The 26,161-nt window shown below is 38.6% G+C and overlaps 1 protein-coding gene across 1 annotated transcript; it reads left to right on the top strand.

Annotated features, from left to right (window-relative positions):
• The first annotated feature begins 767 nt into the window (after positions 1–767).
• Positions 768–26,049, top strand: LOC141003380 (tenascin-X-like). The gene is made up of 35 exons (XM_073474705.1): positions 768–837; positions 2,755–2,925; positions 3,165–3,395; positions 3,539–3,638; positions 3,946–4,184; positions 4,746–5,003; positions 5,468–5,725; positions 6,119–6,376; positions 6,835–7,092; positions 7,490–7,747; positions 8,207–8,464; positions 8,858–9,115; positions 9,575–9,832; positions 10,230–10,487; positions 10,949–11,206; positions 11,604–11,861; positions 12,323–12,580; positions 12,978–13,235; positions 13,695–13,952; positions 14,350–14,607; positions 15,069–15,326; positions 15,724–15,981; positions 16,318–16,575; positions 17,036–17,293; positions 17,631–17,888; positions 18,227–18,484; positions 18,883–19,140; positions 19,611–19,868; positions 20,330–20,587; positions 21,066–21,323; positions 21,722–21,979; positions 22,450–22,707; positions 23,621–23,878; positions 25,511–25,768; positions 26,039–26,049. Exons 1-35 carry the CDS (start codon positions 768–770, stop codon positions 26,047–26,049), a joined length of 8,304 nt encoding a protein of 2,767 aa, XP_073330806.1.
• The last annotated feature ends 112 nt before the right edge of the window (positions 26,050–26,161 follow it).

The following is a 26,161-nucleotide window of genomic DNA, read 5'->3' as shown; positions in this document are numbered from 1 at the left end:
GCATAGTGCTACAGATATGTTGGTCAGATCAGATTTTTGAACTGCATTTGTTTCACCTCACTCAGAAAGTATTCTGTTATTTACAACAACAAGGCTTAAATCATGTTTGTTTTATTCTGGTTTTATTTACTTCTCATGCAGTTTCCTCAATGTGTGCAGTGTCAAGGAGAAGATGTACTGACACTGAAGACATTTTACAATATTAGACACTGTAATACATACAGTATGTCACATTAGATTATAAAGCAGTACTACAACCACAAAAACATGTATCTGCATCAAATCATAAAATGTGCTCACTGGACAGGGATAGTGATGATGTCAGACACAGACTGACAGTTCCCCTAAATTATTGTCATTAAACTGTCAAAGAATAGAAATGTAAAAACCCATATGGAGCTGTTACTAAAAGTTATATTATAATGATATATTTCTGGTAAATTGATCAGGAATATATCAAGATATATTGTATAATGTATTACCGTATGTTTTGTGGATTTCCACAAAGTGTGTTTTAGTGGGCATAGTTCCTAAGGAGGCACTTAAGAAGATCCGTAATCTGACCAACAGAGAAAGGGACTATTTCCCATCAAAATTTAAATAGCATGGTCAAAAGTATTTAACAGGGAAAAGGACATAACAATATTACAAAGCATTTTGTGTTACTAGATTGACTGTGACGGAAAAAGTAGACATCGGAATGTCAGAAATCCCTTTGGTTGTTTGCAAAGCTACATACCTGTAAGAGTGTGCCGAGGGGAAACCCCATGGCATATATTGACAACTGCTTCCTCTTCATACAGAAGTCAGTTCAACAATACGAGACCAACCAAAAAGGTAAGCAGGCAGTCATTCTAAACGGAGTTACTGCAAGGCGAGCAGATATTGTGCTAAGTGAAGTGTTACTTTTACAAAATTATGACATTGATGGTGTAACAACTTGGATTAAAACAATTCAATGAATATAACAATAGATAGATTAAAAAAAATAGCAATACAAGCAATGTGATTAAAAAAACTAAACAGAGCATTAATTATGTGCAGGGTTAACACAATATCTACACTATAGTTTTGCTTTTGCTTTAAAAAATGTGATGTGAAAATCTAAATGTGGTAAAGCAATACTCCACTAAAACATGCCCAGTAAAAGTAACACAAGAAATGCTTGAAAGTACAGTGCAAATATACATAAATTTCAACCAATAAATGAGTGAAGGTTAATGTAAGTTGTTGCCTTCACTCATGTGAACCACTCCTTGTAAGTGCCGTAACACACTGCTCTGCGCTATGTAGTGTAACACAATGAAGGATGAGCACACATTGTTCAACAGGTTGGGTGTGATCACATCTGCATACCTTTCCATCACAAAGAGCAAGATAAAGGCATGTAATTCACGTCAAGTGACAGTTAAGAGACAGTTTTGTCTCTGTCATTGAAGAGTCTACACCGATGAGTAGGACTCTTTGTTCTATTGTTACAGCAGCTGATAAACGCTAGATATCACACAAGTCTAACTTATCGTACAAGGACCCGCACCTACCTATATTTTTGAGCAGGAGGTTGAAGAGATAATGGTGAGTAGAATCAATAACTGTACCATATTTGGCACTGAAATGTTTTAGATATCTGCTGTATTTACTGGCACACATCCACATGCAGTTGCTTTATGCATTTAACTAACTTTATTTAAATAACATGTTGTACATATTTTTTTATATGTTACAGTCAATTTTCTATTTGCTATTTATACTTTTTGACCTACAGTACTTGCTTTTTGTCTATCTCTTGTTTTTCAACTTCATCGTATGTGAATACCTACTGTACTTGGTCAAAAACCTGATTCTGATTCTGATGTATTTTTTAATACATTTTTCACAGGTTTAACTCATGGATTATGCACTGATCATCTTTGTCCTCACAGGTTGGTGCCTCTTGTTTGATTATTCTAACTTTTTGTCTTTTTATAGCTAAGACAACAACTTATAGGAAGGAAAAAGCATAAAATGAATGTATAATATGTGTTATTTTAATGTTTGTGTGGTTTTATGTAACACATATTCCTGGTCAGGTTTTTCAGGGCAGGAATTCCAGGTGCTGAAAGTGTTTATATTTAATATAATTACATAAATACATTATGGTACAGTGGTAAAGAAACTCAAATAATAGACAATACAATAGAGAGAGGAAGTTGTGTACTGTCTGTATGTTTTACACTGTGAATGTACTCATACCCCCAGTCAAACAGATATTCCTTTTCAATTATTCAGTCTTGTTTGTTTTTGTTTTTTCCTTCCAGGGTCTTATGAAGTAAAAGTTCATGCTTTCTGCTCAGCTACACCTTGCAGTCAAACTGGTTCTTGTTTTATCTTCAGTGGCAAACAGACTTACTGAGGCAGACTGAAACTTGATCTGGCTCAAATTGTGGTGGAGAAATTGTTTACGCATTAGTTTTTACTTTTGTACAGTGTATTTAACTATGAATAAATATATTAGAAATATAAGAAAATTGAGGCAGGCATAAATTATGAACAGTGGCTCCTAATATACAAAAACATTTCAACTGACAAAGGGCTGTTTACTGTTCCTGTCAAACTGCTTGAATGTGAGAGGTCAAAAATGTCATCAATGAGGAAGAACCTTCATAAAACCCGACAGTAATGTTGAACCCACCTGATGCACAGTGCCTCTTCAAATTCACTGTAAAATTAGACTTTCCTATAACATGGTTGGTAATTAAAAGCTGTTTGTTTTAGGAGCGCTGGTCAATGTTGCCTCTGCCCAAACTCGTCAGTACTACTTTGTGAGCACACCACTGAATTGGACTGATGCTCAGAGCTTCTGCAGACAGAACTACACTGACCTGGCCACCATAGAAAACACAGCTGATGTCAACGCCGTCATCAGCACCACATCGAACTACACAGGCAAGTTCTCAATATTGGAGTCATATACCTAACATATACATACTGTATATATATATTTAAAACCAAATACACACACAACAGCCCAACAACAACCAGGTTCTTCTAAAATATTATAATGTGGAATGTAAAAGAACAATGATTCACAATTCTAAAAAATGTTTTAGGTTATTTGGGTACTTAATTTTTTTTTTAATTCCTGCTGTTGATAAATAATAATAATAAATAATTTTTCTGAACAGGCAAGGCTTGGATAGGTCTCTATGATGAGTTGATAAACAGCTGGAGATGGTCCCTGAATGACAGCAGCTTCTATGGTGAAGGAGAGACGGAGTTTAGAAATTGGTACACTGGGCAGCCCAACAATCTTGACGGACAAGAGCACTGTGTGGAGCTTTTAAGTGGGAGTCCATACTTTGGCACATGGATTGACAATGAATGCAGTGTCCAAAGATCCTTTGTGTGCTACAACGGTTAGTTTTCTTATAGCGTAAGATTTAAGAATTGCCTAAATAGATCATGTATACAGCATTACCTGATCCTACTTTCTTTTACTGATACCCCTTCATACACTGCAGAGAAATCGTCCTGACATTGTTTGTAACTATATTTCCAGGTACAGCAAATGGTACAATATCCTTTGTAAAGGTCGACACAGGTCTGAATTGGACCGAAGCTCAGAGATTCTGCAGGGAGAATTATGTTGATCTTGCCAGGTAAACTACTGAACCAACATTTCTGTCTGTTTATGAATAGTCAACACTGTTGAGGTGATCCAAAAATGCAACAAGGCATTTTAAAGGCTTTATCTTTTTCTATTTATCTGTACAATTGTTTTTTTGTCCTTTCCCACCTTTAAATCCCTCCCGTTCTGTGTCTATTCATTTATTATCATTACCTTTTAATTGCTCTTTTTTCCTTTCTAACAATCACTACCAATGTATTGCATTGTGCATTCTATTTTTTGTTTTCATGTCTACTATGCACATCCTTGAAATGTATATTCTACTGTTTCCCCGTCAGCATACGAAATCAGACAGAAAATAGCATCATTACAAACGTAGCAAATGGCAGCTTTGTGTGGATCGGACTGCACCGGGAAAAATTGTGGTCTGATGGAAGCACCTCTCTGTTTCGACACTGGGCCGACGGGCAGCCAAACTTAAGTGGAGATGGGTGTGTCACCACAGTGTTCCATGACTCAGGACGGTGGTCAGATGAAAACTGCGCCCTCAATTTCTCATTCATCTGTTTCAAAACAAGTAATGCGTCTTATTTCTGCTCATATACTGTATAGGGAGAGGTTCGTTGTTAGATTAAGACAGTCGGTTTTATGTATTATATGTAAATATATTTCATGATATATTTGCAAAAGTGCTGTATATTGTGATAAATATGAGCAAATAGATATCTGGACATCTATTTGCTTATATACATTTAAGATCAAAGTCACCTGGAAAAATGGGTTAGGGTTAGAGTAAAATTGAGATTTGAAAGTTGAGTTGAGATTTGTGGTTTTGTATACACAAGATATGAAGATATGTTGCACACCACAAAAATGATTAGCTTAAGTGAATGTTGCTCAACAGTATAATACTGGTTGATCTGAGAGAGTATTTTCTAGATTTAACTTAGTAGAGTGCTAATTTGATCAACTGATTTACCAGTGGGGGTGGATGAATTAGGAACTGTCACTATGTCATTCATAGCATGTCAACATGATGTACCAAAATACATTATGTGCATTGCATCAGACAGCTTCAAATAAGAGCTCTTCCAATTTTATGAAATTTCCGTCTTATAAGTTCTGCTCTTTGTCTCAGTTCCTCCAAACACAGACAGCTTCAGATCAACAGGACAAGATGAGACCAGTATCACTCTGCAGTGGAATAAAGTCAACAACAATGTCAGCTTTATTCTCCAGTTTAATGGATCAGAGATAAACATCAGTGCACCAGTTGGAGGTGGACCAGTAACTCACACAGTCTCATCTCTCACTGCTGGAACTAAATACACATTCACTCTCTTGTCTGTGTTTGAGAACGTCAGAAGCAGTGGAGTCAACATCACTGCAGTCACTGGTAAGATTGGTTATTTCATTCTTCATAGTTGGTCATCATCTTCAGTGCACTCGGATTAAACTAGGACATAAGGTATATACTGGGTATTAGATTCACAAAATCTGTACTGCATGTTAATTTAATTCAGCAATGTTTTGGCCACCACAGTACAAACCTTCTTAGACCCAGATTATTTAATTTATATCAAAACTCCTCTGACAGTGCGTTTTGTCATTTAATGTTAAATACGTCTCTGTTGTCAAATGATATGTAATGGGTGTGAGTATAAGATTGGACAACTAGAAAAGAATGAAACATTGTTAGTAATAAGAATGTTTTTACTTGATCTGTTTCTTATAGACAGCATTTGGTTGTAGGAATCCGGGGATGCAAAATGGACTATCTATGACAGCCACAGAGAACATTGACATTTTTTACAGAAAGCCTTTGTGTATTAAGTTTTCACTGCTCTTTTTCTGTCTCAGCTCCTGCAAACACAGATAGCTTCAGATCAACAGGACAAGATGAGACCAGTATCACTCTGCAGTGGAATAAAGTCAACAACAATGTCAGCTTTATTCTCCAGTTTAATGGAACAGAGATAAACATCAGTGCATCAGATGGAGGTGGACCAGTAACTCACACAGTCTCATCTGTCACTGCTGGAACTAAATACACATTCACTCTCTTCTCTGTGTTTGAGAACGTCAGAAGCAGTGGAGTCAACATCACTGCAGTCACTGGTAAGATGTTCGACTTCAGTACTTCGAAGTAAAGAATCTCAGCATACAGTAACACAAGAATATATTTGATAGGCATCATATTCAGTCGCTGAATGAGCATTTAAATATAACTTAATACTATGTTTGCCACCACATTTAAAACTTTTACTTACCAAGAGATGTTACATTTAAATTTTAGAGTCCTTTGAGTTGCAAGTTTTATTTAACTTTTCAGTCAACTCTTCTCAAATATTGTGTGATCTGTTTCAGTATTGCACTTGGATTCACAAACAGCTGTCACACATTTTGTCACTTAGTCAGCATTTATTTTTATATGGGGATACAAAATTGATAATTTTAACAGCCAGGGTAACAGGTTGCTAAATCATTCACTTTTCTGTTTTTCTATCTCAGCTCCTCCAAACACAGACAGCTTCAGATCATCAGGACAAAATGAGACCAGTATCACTCTGCAGTGGAATAAAGTCAACAACAATGTCAGCTTTATTCTCCAGTTTAATGGAACAGAGATAAACATCAGTGCACCAGATGGAGGTGGACCAGTAACTCACACAGTCTCATCTCTCACTGCTGGAACTGAATACACATTCACTCTCTTCTCTGTGTTTGAGAACATCAGAAGCAGTGGAGTCAACATCACTGCAGTCACTGGTAAGATGTTTCACTTCAGGAATTTCTTATTAACCAAGCATCACGCTGTTGTTTTGTATTAGCAGTGTGCATAAGACAACATACTAGAAAATTAAAGAAATGTTTAAATGCACGTATCACAGATAATTCCAAGGCTATCTTTTGGTTCAGCAACTAGTTTGTCATGATGTACCAACAACAAGCCATTTAGAAGGAGTCGGAAGCAGCCATAACTCTTAGCAGTCATAATCGCAAGTATCAAAAGCAAGCAGTTATCAGCAGCAACAGCCTAAATTTAACAAGAAGTCGCTATAGATGGAGTCATTTTTTACACTATCCAGCCTTGGGGGCAGCTACTGGCCAATGGATTTTACCTGTCAGTCATATTAGTAAAAAAGGGAGCAACAGATGAATGGAGCAAGTGTGTAAATAGATGCTGTGTCTTGATGAAATTGATCACTGCTCTTTTTCTGTCTCAGCTCCTCCAAACACAGACAGCTTCAGATCAACAGGACAAAATGAGACCAGTATCACTCTGCAGTGGAATAAAGTCAACAACAATGTCAGCTTTATTCTCCAGTTTAATGGAACAGAGATCAACATCAGTGCACCAGATGGAGGTGGACCAGTAACTCACACAGTCTCATCTCTCACTGCTGGAACTAAATACACATTCACTCTCTTCTCTGTGTTTGAGAACGTCAGAAGCAGTGGAGTCAACACCACTGCAGTCACTGGTAAGATGTTTGACTTCATTACTGCGCAGTGTAGCATCTCAACATCCAGGAACACAAGAATATATTTGATAGGCATCATATTGAGTCTCTGCATGTGCATTCAAATCTAACTTAATTCTATGTTCGCCACCACATTTAAATCTTTTATTCACTGATGTTGAGATGTTAAATTTGAACTTGAGAGTCCTTTGAGTTGCAAGTTTTATTTAACTTTTCAGTTAACTCTTCTCAAATATTGTGTGATCTGTTTCAGTATTGCACTTGGATTCACAAACAGCTGTTAGACATTTTGTCACTTAGTCAGCATTTATTTTTATATGGGGATACAAAATTGATAATTTTAACAGCCAGGGTAACAGGTTGCTAAATCATTCACTTTTCTGTTTTTCTATCTCAGCTCCTCCAAACACAGACAGCTTCAGATCAACAGGACAAAATGAGACCAGTATCACTCTGCAGTGGAATAAAGTCAACAACAATATCAGCTTTATTCTCCAGTTTAATGGCACAGAGATAAACATCAGTGCACCAGTTGGAGGTGGACCAGTAACTCACACAGTCTCATCTCTCACTGCTGGAACTGAATACACATTCACTCTCTTCTCTGTCTTTGAGAACGTCAGAAGCAGTGGAGTCAACATCACTGCAGTCACTGGTAAGATATTTGACTTCAGGAATTTCTTATTAACCAAGCATCACGCTGTTGTTTTGTATTAGCAGTGTGCATAAGACAACATACTAGAAAATTAAAGAAACGTTTAAATGCACGTATCACAGATAATTCCAAGGCTATCTTTTGGTTCAGCAACTAGTTTGTCATGATGTACCAACAACAAGCCATTTAGAAGGAGTCGGAAGCAGCCATAACTCTTAGCAGTCATAATCGCAAGTATCAAAAGCAAGCAGTTATCAGCAGCAACAGCCTAAATTTAACAAGAAGTTGCTATAGATGGAGTCATTTTTTTACACTATCCAGCCTTGGGGGCAGCTACTGGCCAATGGATTTTACCTGTCAGTCATATTAGTAAAAAAAGGAGCAACAAATTAATGTAGCGAGTGTGTAAATAGATGCTGTGTCTTGATGAAAGTGATCACTGCTCTTTTTCTGTCTCAGCTCCTCCAAACACAGACAGCTTCAGATCAACAGGACAAAATGAGACCAGTATCACTCTGCAGTGGAATAAAGTCAACAACAATGTCAGCTTTATTCTCCAGTTTAATGGAACAGAGATAAACATCAGTGCACCAGTTGGAGGTGGACCAGTAACTCACACAGTCTCATCTCTCACTGCTGGAACTAAATACACATTCACTCTCTTCTCTGTGTTTGAGAACGTCAGAAGCAGTGGAGTCAACATCACTGCAGTCACTGGTAAGATGTTTGACTTCATTACTACGAAGTAAAGAATCTCAGCATACAGTAACACAAGAATATATTTGATAGGCATCATATTCAGTTGCTGAATGAGCATTTAAATATAACTTAATACTATGTTTGCCACCACATTTAAAACTTTTACTCACCAAGAGATGTTACATTTAAATTTTAGAGTCCTTTGAGTTGCAAGTTTTATTTAACTTTTCAGTCAACTCTTCTCAAATATTGTGTGATCTGTTTCAGTATTGCACTTGGATTCACAAACAGCTGTTAGACATTTTGTCACTTAGTCAGCATTTATTTTTATATGGGGATACAAAATTGATAATTTTAACAGCCAGGGTAACAGGTTGATAAATCATTCACTTTTCTGTTTTTCTATCTCAGCTCCTGCAAACACAGACAGCTTCAGATCAACAGGACAAAATGAGACCAGTATCACTCTGCAGTGGAATAAAGTCAACAACAATGTCAGCTTTATTCTCCAGTTTAATGGAACAGAGATAAACATCAGTGCATCAGTTGGAGGTGGACCAGTAACTCACACAGTCTCATCTCTCACTGCTGGAACTAAATACACATTCACTCTCTTGTCTGTGCTTGAGAACGTCAGAAGCAGGGGAGTCAACATCACTGCAGTCACTGGTAAGATGTTTCACTTCAGGAATTTCTTATTAACCAAGCATCACGCTGTTGTTTTGTATTAGCAGTGTGCATAAGACAACATACTAGAAAATTAAAGAAACGTTTAAATGCACGTATCACAGATAATTCCAAGGCTATCTTTTGGTTCAGCAACTAGTTTGTCATGATGTACCAACAACAAGCCATTTAGAAGGAGTCGGAAGCAGCCATAACTCTTAGCAGTCATAATCGCAAGTATCAAAAGCAAGCAGTTATCAGCAGCAACAGCCTAAATTTAACAAGAAGTTGCTATAGATGGAGTCATTTTTTTACACTATCCAGCCTTGGGGGCAGCTACTGGCCAATGGATTTTACCTGTCAGTCATATTAGTAAAAAAAGGAGCAACAAATTAATGTAGCGAGTGTGTAAATAGATGCTGTGTCTTGATGAAAGTGATCACTGCTCTTTTTCTGTCTCAGCTCCTCCAAACACAGACAGCTTCAGATCAACAGGACAAAATGAGACCAGTATCACTCTGCAGTGGAATAAAGTCAACAACAATGTCAGCTTTATTCTCCAGTTTAATGGAACAGAGATAAACATCAGTGCACCAGTTGGAGGTGGACCAGTAACTCACACAGTCTCATCTCTCACTGCTGGAACTAAATACACATTCACTCTCTTCTCTGTGTTTGAGAACGTCACAAGCAGTGGAGTCAACATCACTGCAGTCACTGGTAAGATGTTTGACTTCATTACTGCGAAGTGTAGCATCTCAACATCCAGGAACACAAGAATATATTTGATAGGCATCATATTGAGTCTCTGCATGTGCATTCAAATCTAACTTAATTCTATGTTCGCCACCACATTTAAATCTTTTATTCACTGATGTTGAGATGTTAAATTTGAACTTGAGAGTCCTTTGAGTTGCAAGTTTTATTTAACTTTTCAGTCAACTCTTCTCAAATATTGTGTGATCTGTTTCAGTATTGCACTTGGATTCACAAACAGCTGTTAGACATTTTGTCACTTAGTCAGCATTTCTTTTTATATGGGGATACAAAATTGATAATTTTAACAGCCAGGGTAACAGGTTGCTAAATCATTCACTTTTCTGTTTTTCTATCTCAGCTCCTGCAAACACAGACAGCTTCAGATCAACAGGACAAAATGAGACCAGTATCACTCTGCAGTGGAATAAAGTCAACAACAATGTCAGCTTTATTCTCCAGTTTAATGGAACAGAGATAAACATCAGTGCACCAGTTGGAGGTGGACCAGTAACTCACACAGTCTCATCTCTCACTGCTGGAACTGAATACACATTCACTCTCTTCTCTGTCTTTGAGAACGTCAGAAGCAGTGGAGTCAACATCACTGCAGTCACTGGTAAGATATTTGACTTCAGGAATTTCTTATTAACCAAGCATCACGCTGTTGTTTTGTATTAGCAGTGTGCATAAGACAACATACTAGAAAATTAAAGAAACTTTTAAATGCACGTATCGCAGATAATTCCAAGGCTATCTTTTGGTTCAGCAACTAGTTTGTCATGATGTACCAACAACAAGCCATTTAGAAGGAGTCGGAAGCAGCCATAACTCTTAGCAGTCATAATCGCAAGTGTCAAAAGCAAGCAGTAATCAGCAGCAACAGCCTAAATTTAACAAGAAGTTGCTATAGATGGAGTCATTTTTTTACACTATCCAGCCTTGGGGGCAGCTACTGGCCAATGGATTTTACCTTTCAGTCATATTAGTAAAAAAAAGGGAGCAACAGATGAATGGAGCGAGTGTGTAAATAGATGCTGTGTCTTGATGAAATTGATCACTGCTCTTTTTCTGTCTCAGCTCCTCCAAACACAGACAGCTTCAGATCAACAGGACAAAATGAGACCAGTATCACTCTGCAGTGGAATAAAGTCAACAACAATGTCAGCTTTATTCTCCAGTTTAATGGAACAGAGATAAACATCAGTGCACCAGATGGAGGTGGACCAGTAACTCACACAGTCTCATCTCTCACTGCTGGAACTAAATACACATTCACTCTCTTGTCTGTGTTTGAGAACGTCAGAAGCAGTGGAGTCAACACCACTGCAGTCACTGGTAAGATGTTTGACTTCATTACTGCGCAGTGTAGCATCTCAACATCCAGGAACACAAGAATATATTTGATAGGCATCATATTGAGTCTCTGCATGTGCATTCAAATATAACTTAATTCTATGTTCGCCACCACATTTAAAACTTTTATTCACTGATGTTGAGATGTTAAGTTTGAACTTGAGAGTCCTTTGAGTTGCAAGTTTTATTTAACTTTTCAGTCAACTCTTCTCAAATATTGTGTGATCTGTTTCAGTATTGCACTTGGATTCACAAACAGCTGTTAGACATTTTGTCACTTAGTCAGCATTTCTTTTTATATGCGGATACAAAATGGATAATTTTAACAGCCAGGGTAACAGGTTGCTAAATCATTCACTTTTCTGTTTTTCTATCTCAGCTCCTGCAAACACAGACAGCTTCAGATCAACAGGACAAAATGAGACCAGTATCACTCTGCAGTGGAATAAAGTCAACAACAATATCAGCTTTATTCTCCAGTTTAATGGCACAGAGATAAACATCAGTGCACCAGTTGGAGGTGGACCAGTAACTCACACAGTCTCATCTCTCACTGCTGGAACTGAATACACATTCACTCTCTTCTCTGTCTTTGAGAACGTCAGAAGCAGTGGAGTCAACATCACTGCAGTCACTGGTAAGATATTTGACTTCAGGAATTTCTTATTAACCAAGCATCACGCTGTTGTTTTGTATTAGCAGTGTGCATAAGACAACATACTAGAAAATTAAAGAAACGTTTAAATGCACGTATCACAGATAATTCCAAGGCTATCTTTTGGTTCAGCAACTAGTTTGTCATGATGTACCAACAACAAGCCATTTAGAAGGAGTCGGAAGCAGCCATAACTCTTAGCAGTCATAATCGCAAGTATCAAAAGCAAGCAGTTATCAGCAGCAACAGCCTAAATTTAACAAGAAGTTGCTATAGATGGAGTCATTTTTTTACACTATCCAGCCTTGGGGGCAGCTACTGGCCAATGGATTTTACCTGTCAGTCATATTAGTAAAAAAAAAGGAGCAACAAATTAATGTAGCGAGTGTGTAAATAGATGCTGTGTCTTGATGAAAGTGATCACTGCTCTTTTTCTGTCTCAGCTCCTCCAAACACAGACAGCTTCAGATCAACAGGACAAAATGAGACCAGTATCACTCTGCAGTGGAATAAAGTCAACAACAATGTCAGCTTTATTCTCCAGTTTAATGGAACAGAGATAAACATCAGTGCACCAGATGGAGGTGGACCAGTAACTCACACAGTCTCATCTCTCACTGCTGGAACTAAATACACATTCACTCTCTTGTCTGTGTTTGAGAACGTCAGAAGCAGTGGAGTCAACATCACTGCAGTCACTGGTAAGATGTTTGACTTCATTACTGCGAAGTGTAGCATCTCAACATCCAGGAACACAAGAATATATTTGATAGGCATCATATTGAGTCTCTGCATGTGCATTCAAATCTAACTTAATTCTATGTTCGCCACCACATTAAAATCTTTTATTCACTGATGTTGAGATGTTAAATTTGAACTTGAGAGTCCTTTGAGTTGCAAGTTTTATTTAACTTTTCAGTCAACTCTTCTCAAATATTGTGTGATCTGTTTCAGTATTGCACTTGGATTCACAAACAGCTGTTAGACATTTTGTCACTTAGTCAGCATTTCTTTTTATATGGGGATACAAAATTGATAATTTTAACAGCCAGGGTAACAGGTTGCTAAATCATTCACTTTTCTGTTTTTCTATCTCAGCTCCTCCAAACACAGACAGCTTCAGATCAACAGGACAAAATGAGACCAGTATCACTCTGCAGTGGAATAAAGTCAACAACAATGTCAGCTTTATTCTCCAGTTTAATGGAACAGAGATAAACATCAGTGCACCAGATGGAGGTGGACCAGTAACTCACACAGTCTCATCTCTCACTGCTGGAACTAAATACACATTCACTCTCTTGTCTGTGCTTGAGAACGTCAGAAGCAGTGGAGTCAACATCACTGCAGTCACTGGTAAGATGTTTCACTTCAGGAATTTCTTATTAACCAAGCATCACGCTGTTGTTTTGTATTAGCAGTGTGCATAAGACAACATACTAGAAAATTAAAGAAACGTTTAAATGCACGTATCACAGATAATTCCAAGGCTATCTTTTGGTTCAGCAACTAGTTTGTCATGATGTACCAACAACAAGCCATTTAGAAGGAGTCGGAAGCAGCCATAACTCTTAGCAGTCATAATCGCAAGTATCAAAAGCAAGCAGTTATCAGCAGCAACAGCCTAAATTTAACAAGAAGTTGCTATAGATGGAGTCATTTTTTTACACTATCCAGCCTTGGGGGCAGCTACTGGCCAATGGATTTTACCTGTCAGTCATATTAGTAAAAAAAGGAGCAACAAATTAATGTAGCGAGTGTGTAAATAGATGCTGTGTCTTGATGAAAGTGATCACTGCTCTTTTTCTGTCTCAGCTCCTCCAAACACAGACAGCTTCAGATCAACAGGACAAAATGAGACCAGTATCACTCTGCAGTGGAATAAAGTCAACAACAATGTCAGCTTTATTCTCCAGTTTAATGGAACAGAGATAAACATCAGTGCACCAGTTGGAGGTGGACCAGTAACTCACACAGTCTCATCTCTCACTGCTGGAACTAAATACACATTCACTCTCTTCTCTGTGTTTGAGAACGTCAGAAGCAGTGGAGTCAACATCACTGCAGTCACTGGTAAGATGTTTGACTTCATTACTGCGAAGTGTAGCATCTCAACATCCAGGAACACAAGAATATATTTGATAGGCATCATATTGAGTCTCTGCATGTGCATTCAAATCTAACTTAATTCTATGTTCGCCACCACATTTAAATCTTTTATTCACTGATGTTGAGATGTTAAATTTGAACTTGAGAGTCCTTTGAGTTGCAAGTTTTATTTAACTTTTCAGTCAACTCTTCTCAAATATTGTGTGATCTGTTTCAGTATTGCACTTGGATTCACAAACAGCTGTTAGACATTTTGTCACTTAGTCAGCATTTCTTTTTATATGGGGATACAAAATTGATAACTTTAACAGCCAGGGTAACAGGTTGCTAAATCATTCACTTTTCTGTTTTTCTATCTCAGCTCCTGCAAACACAGACAGCTTCAGATCAACAGGACAAAATGAGACCAGTATCACTCTGCAGTGGAATAAAGTCAACAACAATGTCAGCTTTATTCTCCAGTTTAATGGAACAGAGATAAACATCAGTGCACCAGTTGGAGGTGGACCAGTAACTCACACAGTCTCATCTCTCACTGCTGGAACTGAATACACATTCACTCTCTTCTCTGTCTTTGAGAACGTCAGAAGCAGTGGAGTCAACATCACTGCAGTCACTGGTAAGATATTTGACTTCAGGAATTTCTTATTAACCAAGCATCACGCTGTTGTTTTGTATTAGCAGTGTGCATAAGACAACATACTAGAAAATTAAAGAAACTTTTAAATGCACGTATCGCAGATAATTCCAAGGCTATCTTTTGGTTCAGCAACTAGTTTGTCATGATGTACCAACAACAAGCCATTTAGAAGGAGTCGGAAGCAGCCATAACTCTTAGCAGTCATAATCGCAAGTGTCAAAAGCAAGCAGTAATCAGCAGCAACAGCCTAAATTTAACAAGAAGTTGCTATAGATGGAGTCATTTTTTTACACTATCCAGCCTTGGGGGCAGCTACTGGCCAATGGATTTTACCTTTCAGTCATATTAGTAAAAAAAAGGGAGCAACAGATGAATGGAGCGAGTGTGTGAATATATGCTGCATCTTGATGAAATTGATCACTGCTCTTTTTCTGTCTCAGCTCCTCCAAACACAGACAGCTTCAGATCAACAGGACAAAATGAGACCAGTATCACTCTGCAGTGGAATAAAGTCAACAACAATGTCAGCTTTATTCTCCAGTTTAATGGAACAGAGATAAACATCAGTGCACCAGATGGAGGTGGACCAGTAACTCACACAGTCTCATCTCTCACTGCTGGAACTAAATACACATTCACTCTCTTGTCTGTGTTTGAGAACGTCAGAAGCAGTGGAGTCAACACCACTGCAGTCACTGGTAAGATGTTTGACTTCATTACTGCGCAGTGTAGCATCTCAACATCCAGGAACACAAGAATATATTTGATAGGCATCATATTGAGTCTCTGCATGTGCATTCAAATATAACTTAATTCTATGTTCGCCACCACATTTAAAACTTTTATTCACTGATGTTGAGATGTTAAGTTTGAACTTGAGAGTCCTTTGAGTTGCAAGTTTTATTTAACTTTTCAGTCAACTCTTCTCAAATATTGTGTGATCTGTTTCAGTATTGCACTTGGATTCACAAACAGCTGTTAGACATTTTGTCACTTAGTCAGCATTTCTTTTTATATGCGGATACAAAATGGATAATTTTAACAGCCAGGGTAACAGGTTGCTAAATCATTCACTTTTCTGTTTTTCTATCTCAGCTCCTGCAAACACAGACAGCTTCAGATCATCAGGACAAAATGAGACCAGTATCACTCTGCAGTGGAATAAAGTCAACAACAATGTCAGCTTTATTCTCCAGTTTAATGGAACAGAGATAAACATCAGTGCACCAGTTGGAGGTGGACCAGTAACTCACACAGTCTCATCTCTCACTGCTGGAACTAAATACACATTCACTCTCTTATATGTGTTTGAGAACGTCAGAAGCAGTGGAGTCAACATCACTGCAGTCACTGGTAAGATATTTGACTTCAGGAATGTCTTATTAACCAAGCATCACACTGCTGTTTTGTATTAGCAGTGTGCATAAGACAACATACATAACTCTTACCAGTCGTAATCGTGAGTATCAAAAGCAAGCAGTAATCAGCAGCAACAGCTTAAATTTAACAAGAAGTAGCTAAAGATGGAGTCATTTTTTTACACTATCTCACCTTGGGGGCAGCTACTGGCCAATGGATTTTACCTGTCAGTCATATTAGTAAAAAAAGGGAGCAACAGATGAATGGAGCGAGTGTGTGAATAGATGCTGCATCTTGATGAAATTGATCACTGCTCTTTTTCTGTCTCAGCTCCTCCAAACACAGACAGCTTCAGATCAACAGGACAAAATGAGACCAGTATCACTCTGCAGTGGAATAAAGTCAACAACAACGTCAGCTTTATTCTCCAGTTTAATGGAACAGAGATAAACATCAGTGCACCAGATGGAGGTGGACCAGTAACTCACACAGTCTCATCTCTCACTGCTGGAACTGAATACACATTCACTCTCTTCTCTGTGTTTGAGAACGTCAGAAGCAGTGGAGTCAACATCACTGCAGTCACTGGTAAGATGTTTCACTTCAGGAATTTCTTATTAACCAAGCATCACGCTGTTGTTTTGTATTAGCAGTGTGCATAAGACAACATACTAGAAAATTAAAGAAACGTTTAAATGCACGTATCACAGATAATTCCAAGGCTATCTTTTGGTTCAGCAACTAGTTTGTCATGATGTACCAACAACAAGCCATTTAGAAGGAGTCTGAAGCAGCCATAACTCTTAGCAGTCATAATCGCAAGTATCAAAAACAAGCAGTTATCAGCAGCAACAGCCTAAATTTAACAAGAAGTTGCTATAGATGGAGTCATTTTTTTACACTATCCAGCCTTGGGGGCAGCTACTGGCCAATGGATTTTACCTGTCAGTCATATTAGTAAAAAAAGGGAGCAACAGATGAATGGAGCGAGTGTGTGAATAGATGCTGCATCTTGATGAAATTGATCACTGCTCTTTTTCTGTCTCAGCTCCTCCAAACACAGACAGCTTCAGATCAACAGGACAAAATGAGACCAGTATCACTCTGCAGTGGAATAAAGTCAACAACAATATCAGCTTTATTCTCCAGTTTAATGGAACAGAGATCAACATCAGTGCACCAGTTGGAGGTGGACCAGTAACTCACACAGTCTCATCTCTCACTGCTGGAACTGAATACACATTCACTCTCTTCTCTGTGTTTGAGAACGTCAGAAGCAGTGGAGTCAACATCACTGCAGTCACTGGTAAGATATTTGACTTAAGGAATGTCTTATTAACCAAGCATCACACTGCTGTTTTGTATTGGCAGTGTGCATAAGACAACATACATAACTCTTACCAGTCGTAATCGTGAGTATCAAAAGCAAGCAGTAATCAGCAGCAACAGCTTAAATTTAACAAGAAGTAGCTAAAGATGGAGTCATTTTTTTACACTATCTCACCTTGGGGGCAGCTACTGGCCAATGGATTTTACCTGTCAGTCATATTAGTAAAAAAAAGGGAGCAACAGATGAATGGAGCGAGTGTGTGAATAGATGCTGCATCTTGATGAAATTGATCACTGCTCTTTTTCTGTCTCAGCTCCTGCAAACACAGACAGCTTCAGATCAACAGGACAAAATGAGACCAGTATCACTCTGCAGTGGAATAAAGTCAACAACAATATCAGCTTTATTCTCCAGTTTAATGGAACAGAGATCAACATCAGTGCACCAGTTGGAGGTGGACCAGTAACTCACACAGTCTCATCTCTCACTGCTGGAACTGAATACACATTCACTCTCTTCTCTGTGTTTGAGAACGTCAGAAGCAGTGGAGTCAACATCACTGCAGTCACTGGTAAGATATTTGACTTAAGGAATGTCTTATTAACCAAGCATCACACTGCTGTTTTGTATTGGCAGTGTGCATAAGACAACATACATAACTCTTACCAGTCGTAATCGTGAGTATCAAAAGCAAGCAGTAATCAGCAGCAACAGCTTAAATTTAACAAGAAGTAGCTAAAGATGGAGTCATTTTTTTTACACTATCTCACCTTGGGGGCAGCTACTGGCCAATGGATTTTACCTGTCAGTCATATTAGTAAAAAAAAGGGAGCAACAGATGAATGGAGCGAGTGTGTGAATAGATGCTGCATCTTGATGAAATTGATCACTGCTCTTTTTCTGTCTCAGCTCCTGCAAACACAGACAGCTTCAGATCAACAGGACAAAATGAGACCAGTATCACTCTGCAGTGGAATAAAGTCAACAACAATATCAGCTTTATTCTCCAGTTTAATGGAACAGAGATAAACATCAGTGCACCAGATGGAGGTGGACCAGTAACTCACACAGTCTCATCTCTCACTGCTGGAACTAAATACACATTCACTCTCTTCTCTGTGTTTGAGAACGTCAGAAGCAGTGGAGTCAACATCACTGCAGTCACTGGTAAGATGTTTGACTTCATTACTGCGAAGTGTAGCATCTTAACATACAGGAACACAAGAATATATTTGATAGGCATCATATTCAGTCGCTGCATGTGCATTTAAATGTAACTTAATTCTATGTTTGCCACCACATTTAAATCTTTTATTCACTAATGTTGAGATGTTAAATTTGGACTTGAGAGTCCTTTGATTTGCATGTTTCATTTAAATTTTGAGTCAACTCTTCTCAAATATTGTGTGATCTGTTTCAGTATTGCACTTGGATTCACAAACAGCTATTACACATTTTGTCACTTAGTCAGCATTTCTTTCTATATGGGGATACAAAATGGATCATTTTAACAGCCAGGGTAACAGGTTGATAAAATTATTCACTCTTCTGTTTTTCTATCTCAGCTCCTGCAAACACAGACAGCTTCAGATCAACAGGACAAAATGAGACCAGTATCACTCTGCAGTGGAATAAAGTCAACAACAATATCAGCTTTATTCTCCAGTTTAATGGAACAGAGATAAACATCAGTGCACCAGATGGAGGTGGACCAGTAACTCACACAGTCTCATCTCTCACTGCTGGAACTGAATACACATTCACTCTCTTCTCTGTCTTTGAGAACGTCAGAAGCAGTGGAGTCAACATCACTGCAGTCACTGGTAAGATATTTGACTTCATTAGTTTCTTGTGAAACAAGTATAACACTGTTGTTTCATATTCTGATAGTACATAAGACAACATGCTAGAAGTTTTAAGATATGTGTAAATGTGTATCATAAAGATGTTTTCCTGGCGGTCTAATCGCGGACTAGTTTCCAATTATGTGGCAACAGCAAGGTCAATGCTAGTTAGCACCAGCCATAACTTTTAGCAGCCATCAATACAAATGACAAAAGCAGTTATCAGCAGGAAAAGCTTGGATTGAAAACCATGGCACTGAAAGATGTATTTTAATCTCACCTTAGGGGCAGCTACTTTACAATAAATGTTACTTACAAGCCATAATAGTCAAGAAACAAGACATGACAGAGGTGTAATGTAAATAGATAGATCTGTTGAATGGAATCAAGATTATTCTGACAACTGTCCTTTCTTTATAAAATTTGTCTCTTCTGTTTTTCTATCTCAGCTCCTGCAAACACAGACAGCTTCAGATCAACAGGACAAAATGTGACCAGTATCACTCTGCAGTGGAATAAAGTCAACAACAATGTCAGCTTTATTCTCCAGTTTAATGGAACAGAGATAAACATCAGTGCACCAGTTGGAGGTGGACCAGTAACTCACACAGTCTCATCTCTCACTGCTGGAACTAAATACACATTCACTCTCTTATATGTGTTTGAGAACGTCAGAAGCAGTGGAGTCAACATCACTGCAGTCACTGGTAAGATATTTGACTTCAGGAATTTCTTATTAACCAAGCATCACGCTGCTGTTTTGTATTAGCAGTGTGCATAAGACAACATACTAGAAAATTAAAGAAATGTTCAAATGCACGTATCACAGATGAGTCCAAGGCTATCTTTTGGTTCAGCAACTAGTTTGTCATGATGTACCAACAACAAGCCATTTAGAAGGAGTCGGAAGCAGCCATAACTCTTAGCAGTCATAATCGCAAGTATCAAAAGCAAGCAGTTATCAGCAGCAACAGCTTAAATTTAACAAGAAGTTGCTATAGATGGAGTCATTTTTTTACACTATCCAGCCTTGGGGGCAGCTACTGGCCAATGGATTTTACCTGTCAGTCATATTAGTAAAAAAAAGGGAGCAACAGATGAATGGAGCGAGTGTGTAAATAGATGCTGTGTCTTGATGAAATTGATCACTACTCTCTTTCTGTCTCAGCTCCTCCAAACACAGACAGCTTCAGATCAACAGGACAAAATGAGACCAGTATCACTCTGCAGTGGAATAAAGTCAACAACAATGTCAGCTTTATTCTCCAGTTTAATGGAACAGAGATCAACATCAGTGCACCAGATGGAGGTGGACCAGTAACTCACACAGTCTCATCTCTCACTGCTGGAACTACATACACATTCACTCTCTTCTCTGTGTTTGAGAACGTCAGAAGCAGTGGAGTCAACATCACTGCAGTCACTGGTAAGATTGGTTATTTCATTTCTATACACTTTGTCTTCATAGTTGGTCATCATCTTCAGTGCACTCGGATTAAACTAGGACATAAGATATATACTGGGTATTAGATTCACAAAATCTGTACTGCATGTTAATTTAATTCAGCAATGTTTTGGCCACCACAGTAAAAACCTTCATAGACCCATAATATTTAATTTATATCAAAACTCCTCTGACAGTGTGTTCTGTCATTTAATGTTAACTACGTGTCTGTTGTCAAATGATATGTAATGGGTGTGAGTATAAGATTGGACAACTAGAAAAGAATGAGACATTGTTAGTAATAAGAATGTTTTTACTTGTTCTGTTTCTTATAGACAGCATTTGGTTGTAGGAATCCGGGGATGCAAAATGGACTATCTATGACAGCCACAGAGAACATTGACATTTTTTACAGAAAGCCTTTGTGTATTAAGTTTTCACTGCTCTTTTTCTGTCTCAGCTCCTGCAAACACAGACAGCTTCAGATCAACAGGACAAAATGAGACCAGTATCACTCTGCAGTGGAATAAAGTCAACAACAATATCAGCTTTATTCTCCAGTTTAATGGAACAGAGATAAACATCAGTGCATCAGATGGAGGTGGACCAGTAACTCAAACAGTCTCATCTCTCACTGCTGGAACTAAATACACATTCACTCTCTTCTCTGTGTTTGAGAACGTCACAAGCAGTGGAGTCAACATCACTGCAGTCACTGGTAAGATGTTTGACTTCATTACTGCAAAGTGTAGCATCTTAACATACAGGAACACAAGAATATATTTGATAGGCATCATATTCAGTCGCTGCATGTGCATTTAAATGTAACTTAATTCTATGTTTGCCACCACATTTAAAACTTTTATTCACTAATGTTGAGATGTTAAATTTGGACTTGAGAGTCCTTTGATTTGCATGTTTCATTTAAATTTTGAGTCAACTCTTCTCAAATATTGTGTGATCTGTTTCAGTATTGCACTTGGATTCACAAACAGCTATTACACATTTTGTCACTTAGTCAGCATTTCTTTCTATATGGGGATACAAAATGGATCATTTTAACAGCCAGGGTAACAGGTTGATAAAATTATTCACTCTTCTGTTTTTCTATCTCAGCTCCTGCAAACACAGACAGCTTCAGATCAACAGGACAAAATGAGACCAGTATCACTCTGCAGTGGAATAAAGTCAACGACAATATCAGCTTTATTCTCCAGTTTAATGGAACAGAGATAAACATCAGTGCACCAGATGGAGGTGGACCAGTAACTCACACAGTCTCATCTCTCACTGCTGGAACTGAATACACATTCACTCTCTTCTCTGTGTTTGAGAACATCAGAAGCAGTGGAGTCAACATCACTGCAGTCACTGGTAAGATATTTGACTTCATTAGTTTCTTGTGAAACAAGTATAACACTGTTGTTTCATATTCTGATAGTACATAAGACAACATGCTAGAAGTTTTAAGATATGTGTAAATGTGTATCATAAAGATGTTTTCCTGGCGGTCTAATCGCGGACTAGTTTCCAATTATGTGGCAACAGCAAGGTCAATGCTAGTTAGCACCAGCCATAACTTTTAGCAGCCATAAATACAAATGACAAAAGCAGTTATCAGCAGGAATAGCTTGGATTGAAAACCATGGCACTGAAAGATGTATTTTAATCTCACCTTAGGGGCAGCTACTTTACAATGAATGTTACTTACAAGCCATAATAGTCAAGAAACAAGACATGACAGAGATGTAATGTAAATAGATAGATCTGTTGAATGGAATCAAGATTATTCTGACAACTGTCCTTTCTTTATAAAATTTGTCTCTTCTGTTTTTCTATCTCAGCTCCTGCAAACACAGACAGCTTCAGATCAACAGGACAAAATGAGACCAGTATCACTCTGCAGTGGAATAAAGTCAACAACAATGTCAGCTTTATTCTCCAGTTTAATGGAACAGAGATAAACATCAGTGCACCAGTTGGAGGTGGACCAGTAACTCACACAGTCTCATCTCTCACTGCTGGAACTGAATACACATTCACTCTCTTCTATGTGTTTGAGAACGTCAGAAGCAGTGGAGTCAACATCACTGCAGTCACTGGTAAGATATTTGACTTCATTAAATAAACATAATGTAATGTTTTTTTACCTTAAAATAACAGCCTCAAAATCATTTTGATGGTACAGTGTCTTGTAATAGGATGAATACTGTCTTTGTCTCAGCCACCCCATTCCAGCCCCCAATTACTTGTTTCTGTACTATAACTTCAGTGAGAGGGTAGGATCACAGTGTTACATACATGTTTACTTCAGTTTGCAAGTTTTCATCAACACATAACATTATTATGGTGTAATTAGTTTTGTTTTTAGTTAGCACCTACATTATGACTGACAAATTGTAACAGACCTGGGATTTATATTTATGACAGTGGTGTTACACTCAGAAACTGTGGGGGGTGCCAAACCGAACAAAATGCAGATTTCTACATAATGTTGCTTTAATGCATTTTGAACCAGGAATAACTGTACTGTTCTTTTAGCCTTGTAAGTATTACATTCTAGATCATTAAATACATATTTTCATGCCTGTTGCATTATACAAATACTTATAAAGCTAACAGATAGTCAAAAGTATTTTTGTAATGTTGGTGTAGCCACAAACCAGTTATTTCCAGATAGCAGCAGACAAATGAGTTAACAGCAGCAATCACAAGTAGCAACAGTGAGCTGTCAGCAGCAGCAATAACCTAAAATATACAACATGTGGATGAAAGCTGGGATGGTGCATTTTCACCTTGAAATGAGGGCAACTGCTGGATGAAAAGAGCTCTAACTAGCAGCATTAGTAGAAGAAGAGGGAACCATTAATGTGTGGGTTAGACATTTAAATAAAAAACTGTGTTAAATGAGTTGTTGTCGAATCTAGTTGGCATTTGGTGATCGGCTAGTCTGTGTGGTAATGATGCATACCCATCTTGTTAAAAATCTGTCACTGCTCTGTTTTTCTATCTCAGCTCCTCCAAACACAGACAGCTTCAGATCAACAGGACAAAATGAGACCAGTATCACTCTGCAGTGGAATAAAGTCAACAACAATATCAGCTTCATTCTCCAGTTTAATGGAACAGAGATCAACATCAGTGCACCAGATGGAGGTGGACCAGTAACTCACACAGTCTCATCTCTCACTGCTGGAACTAAATACACATTCACTCTCTTCTCTGTGTTTGACAACGTCAGAAGCAGTGGAGTCAACATCACTGCAGTCACTGGTAAGATATTTGACTTCATTAGTGTCTTATAAACCAAGAATAACACTGGTGTTTCATATAAGGATAGTACATAAGACAACATGCTAGATGATTGAAGATATGCATAAATGTGTATCATAAAGATTTTTCCATGGCGGTCTAATGGTTCATGGACTAGTTTCCAATTATGTGGCAACAGCAAACAAGTCAATGCTAGTTAGCTGCAGCCATAATTTCTAGCAGCCATAAATACAAATGACAAAAGCAGTTATCAGCAGGGTATCTAGGATTCAAAACCATGGGGGCTGAAAGATGTTTTTTTAATCTCAGTTTAGGGACATCTACTGGACAATGAATCTTACAAGCTGTAATACCAAAGAAACTGTTATGTTGCGGTTCTTCCCTAGACCCAAACACAGAGATCAGAGGCTGAAGTCAGGGTGTAAAGGGATTTATTTTGGCACAAAGAGTTCGTAGAGGGAAAAAGTGGAATGAGTTGGGCAGGCCGGCAGACCGGCAGGCAGGCAGGTAGAGTTGTCCGGGAAAAGCGTGGGAGGAACTCAGGTAGCCAGTGGAGCAGGAAGCCAGAGTGGAGAGGTGCTGGAGGTTCTGTACATGAAGCAAAACAAAGAATATGTTATGTCGAGTTTCTGTCTGGACCCAAATGCAGAGAGAGCGGAGGCAGTAGTTGAGGTGCAACAGAATTATTAGAAATCAGAGGGTTCGCGGAGAGGGATGTAGTGGAGTGAGCCTGGTTGGTCGGCAGGCAGGCAGGCAAGCAGGGTCGTCTGGGAGCTGCTCAGGTGGAACTCTGGAAGCCGGGGCGAAGAGGCGCTGGAGTTTTCTGCCACGAGGTAGAACAAACACAATCATATGAGACGGGGCTCACAGAGAAAAAACACAAGGAGATCCGTGGGACATAGAATATTAGTTCTTGGAGAAATACAAAGCTAACACAATGGTTAGAGGCCCTTGATAATAATCACCGTAACTGGCGGAACAATCTGGCGCCGGAGTGGAGATGAGACCGGGGTTATATACATGGGGAAGATGAGTGGAATGATCTGCAGGTGCGCCTCCCCGCTGCTGCCAACACTGCTGCCATGCCCACAGGTCCAGACACACAGGTAAACAGGAGCAGGTGAGGGAAAAGGGAGGGGGAAGACAGACAGGGGGAGAACATAAAAAAACACAACAACCCCGACTGCCACGGTCAGACCATGACAGAATAACATGAGACGACAGACTCATACAGGGATGAGCACGCTGAGGTAAATGCAAGATAGGAATCTTGAAACTAGAACGAAGCGAGATACAATAGCTTGTGGCACTGATTTAACCACCACACGTGGCGGAACAATCTGGCGCCAGAGTGGAGATCAGACCGGGGTTAAATAGCAGAGGCGGATGAGACACACACAGGGACAGGAGCAGGTGAGGGAGAAGGGAAGAGGGAAGGCAGACAAAAAGTGGCAAAGTGGGAAAAACACAAAAACAACAAAAACCCTGACTGCCACAGTAGGACTGTGACAGAAACTTCAAGAGATGATGGAGGTGGAATGTAAAAAGATAGATTTGTTGAATGAAATTGAGATTATTCTGACAACTGTCCTTTCTTTATAACAATTTGTCTCTTCTGTTTTTCTGTCTCAGCTCCTCCAAACACACGCAGCTTCAGATCAACAGGACAAGATGAGACCAGTATCGCTCTGCAGTGGAATAAAGTCAACAACAATGTCAGCTTTATTCTCCAGTTTAATGGAACAGAGATCAACATCAGTGCACCAGATGGAGGTGGACCAGTAACTCACACAGTCTCATCTCTCACTGCTGCAACTAAATACACATTCACTCTCTTCTCTGTGTTTGAGAACGTCAGAAGCAGTGGAGTCAACATTACTGCAGGCACTGGTAAGATAATTGACTTCATTAATGTTTATTTAATAAGGCATAAAACTGTTTTTCTTAATACTGGTGTATATACTAGATGATGAAATATACATTTGACTGGCCAGTTTATTACAGACTTGGTTTTATGACTAAAACTAGCACTAGTATATGTGCTTAGTTAATGTAGTGATAGCCACTACCTAATGAGTGCAAAATAGCTTTGCCAAAATGTTGTGCTTAAATTGAATAAAATGTTAATGAACGCTGTTTCATTTGTACCTTGAAACTTAGGAAGCTATTGAACAGTTCACAGTTCCACTTTCTAGCGATATTAGTAGATATTTCCTTGTTACATGAGAAAAATATTCCTTTTTCCTTCGTTTCAAAGAATGCTGTTACATTACCTTCACTTTC

Source organism: Pagrus major, chromosome 10 (genome assembly GCF_040436345.1).
Source record: "Pagrus major chromosome 10, Pma_NU_1.0".
NCBI lineage: Eukaryota > Metazoa > Chordata > Actinopteri > Spariformes > Sparidae > Pagrus > Pagrus major.
This window is presented reverse-complemented; position numbering and strand designations above follow the sequence as displayed.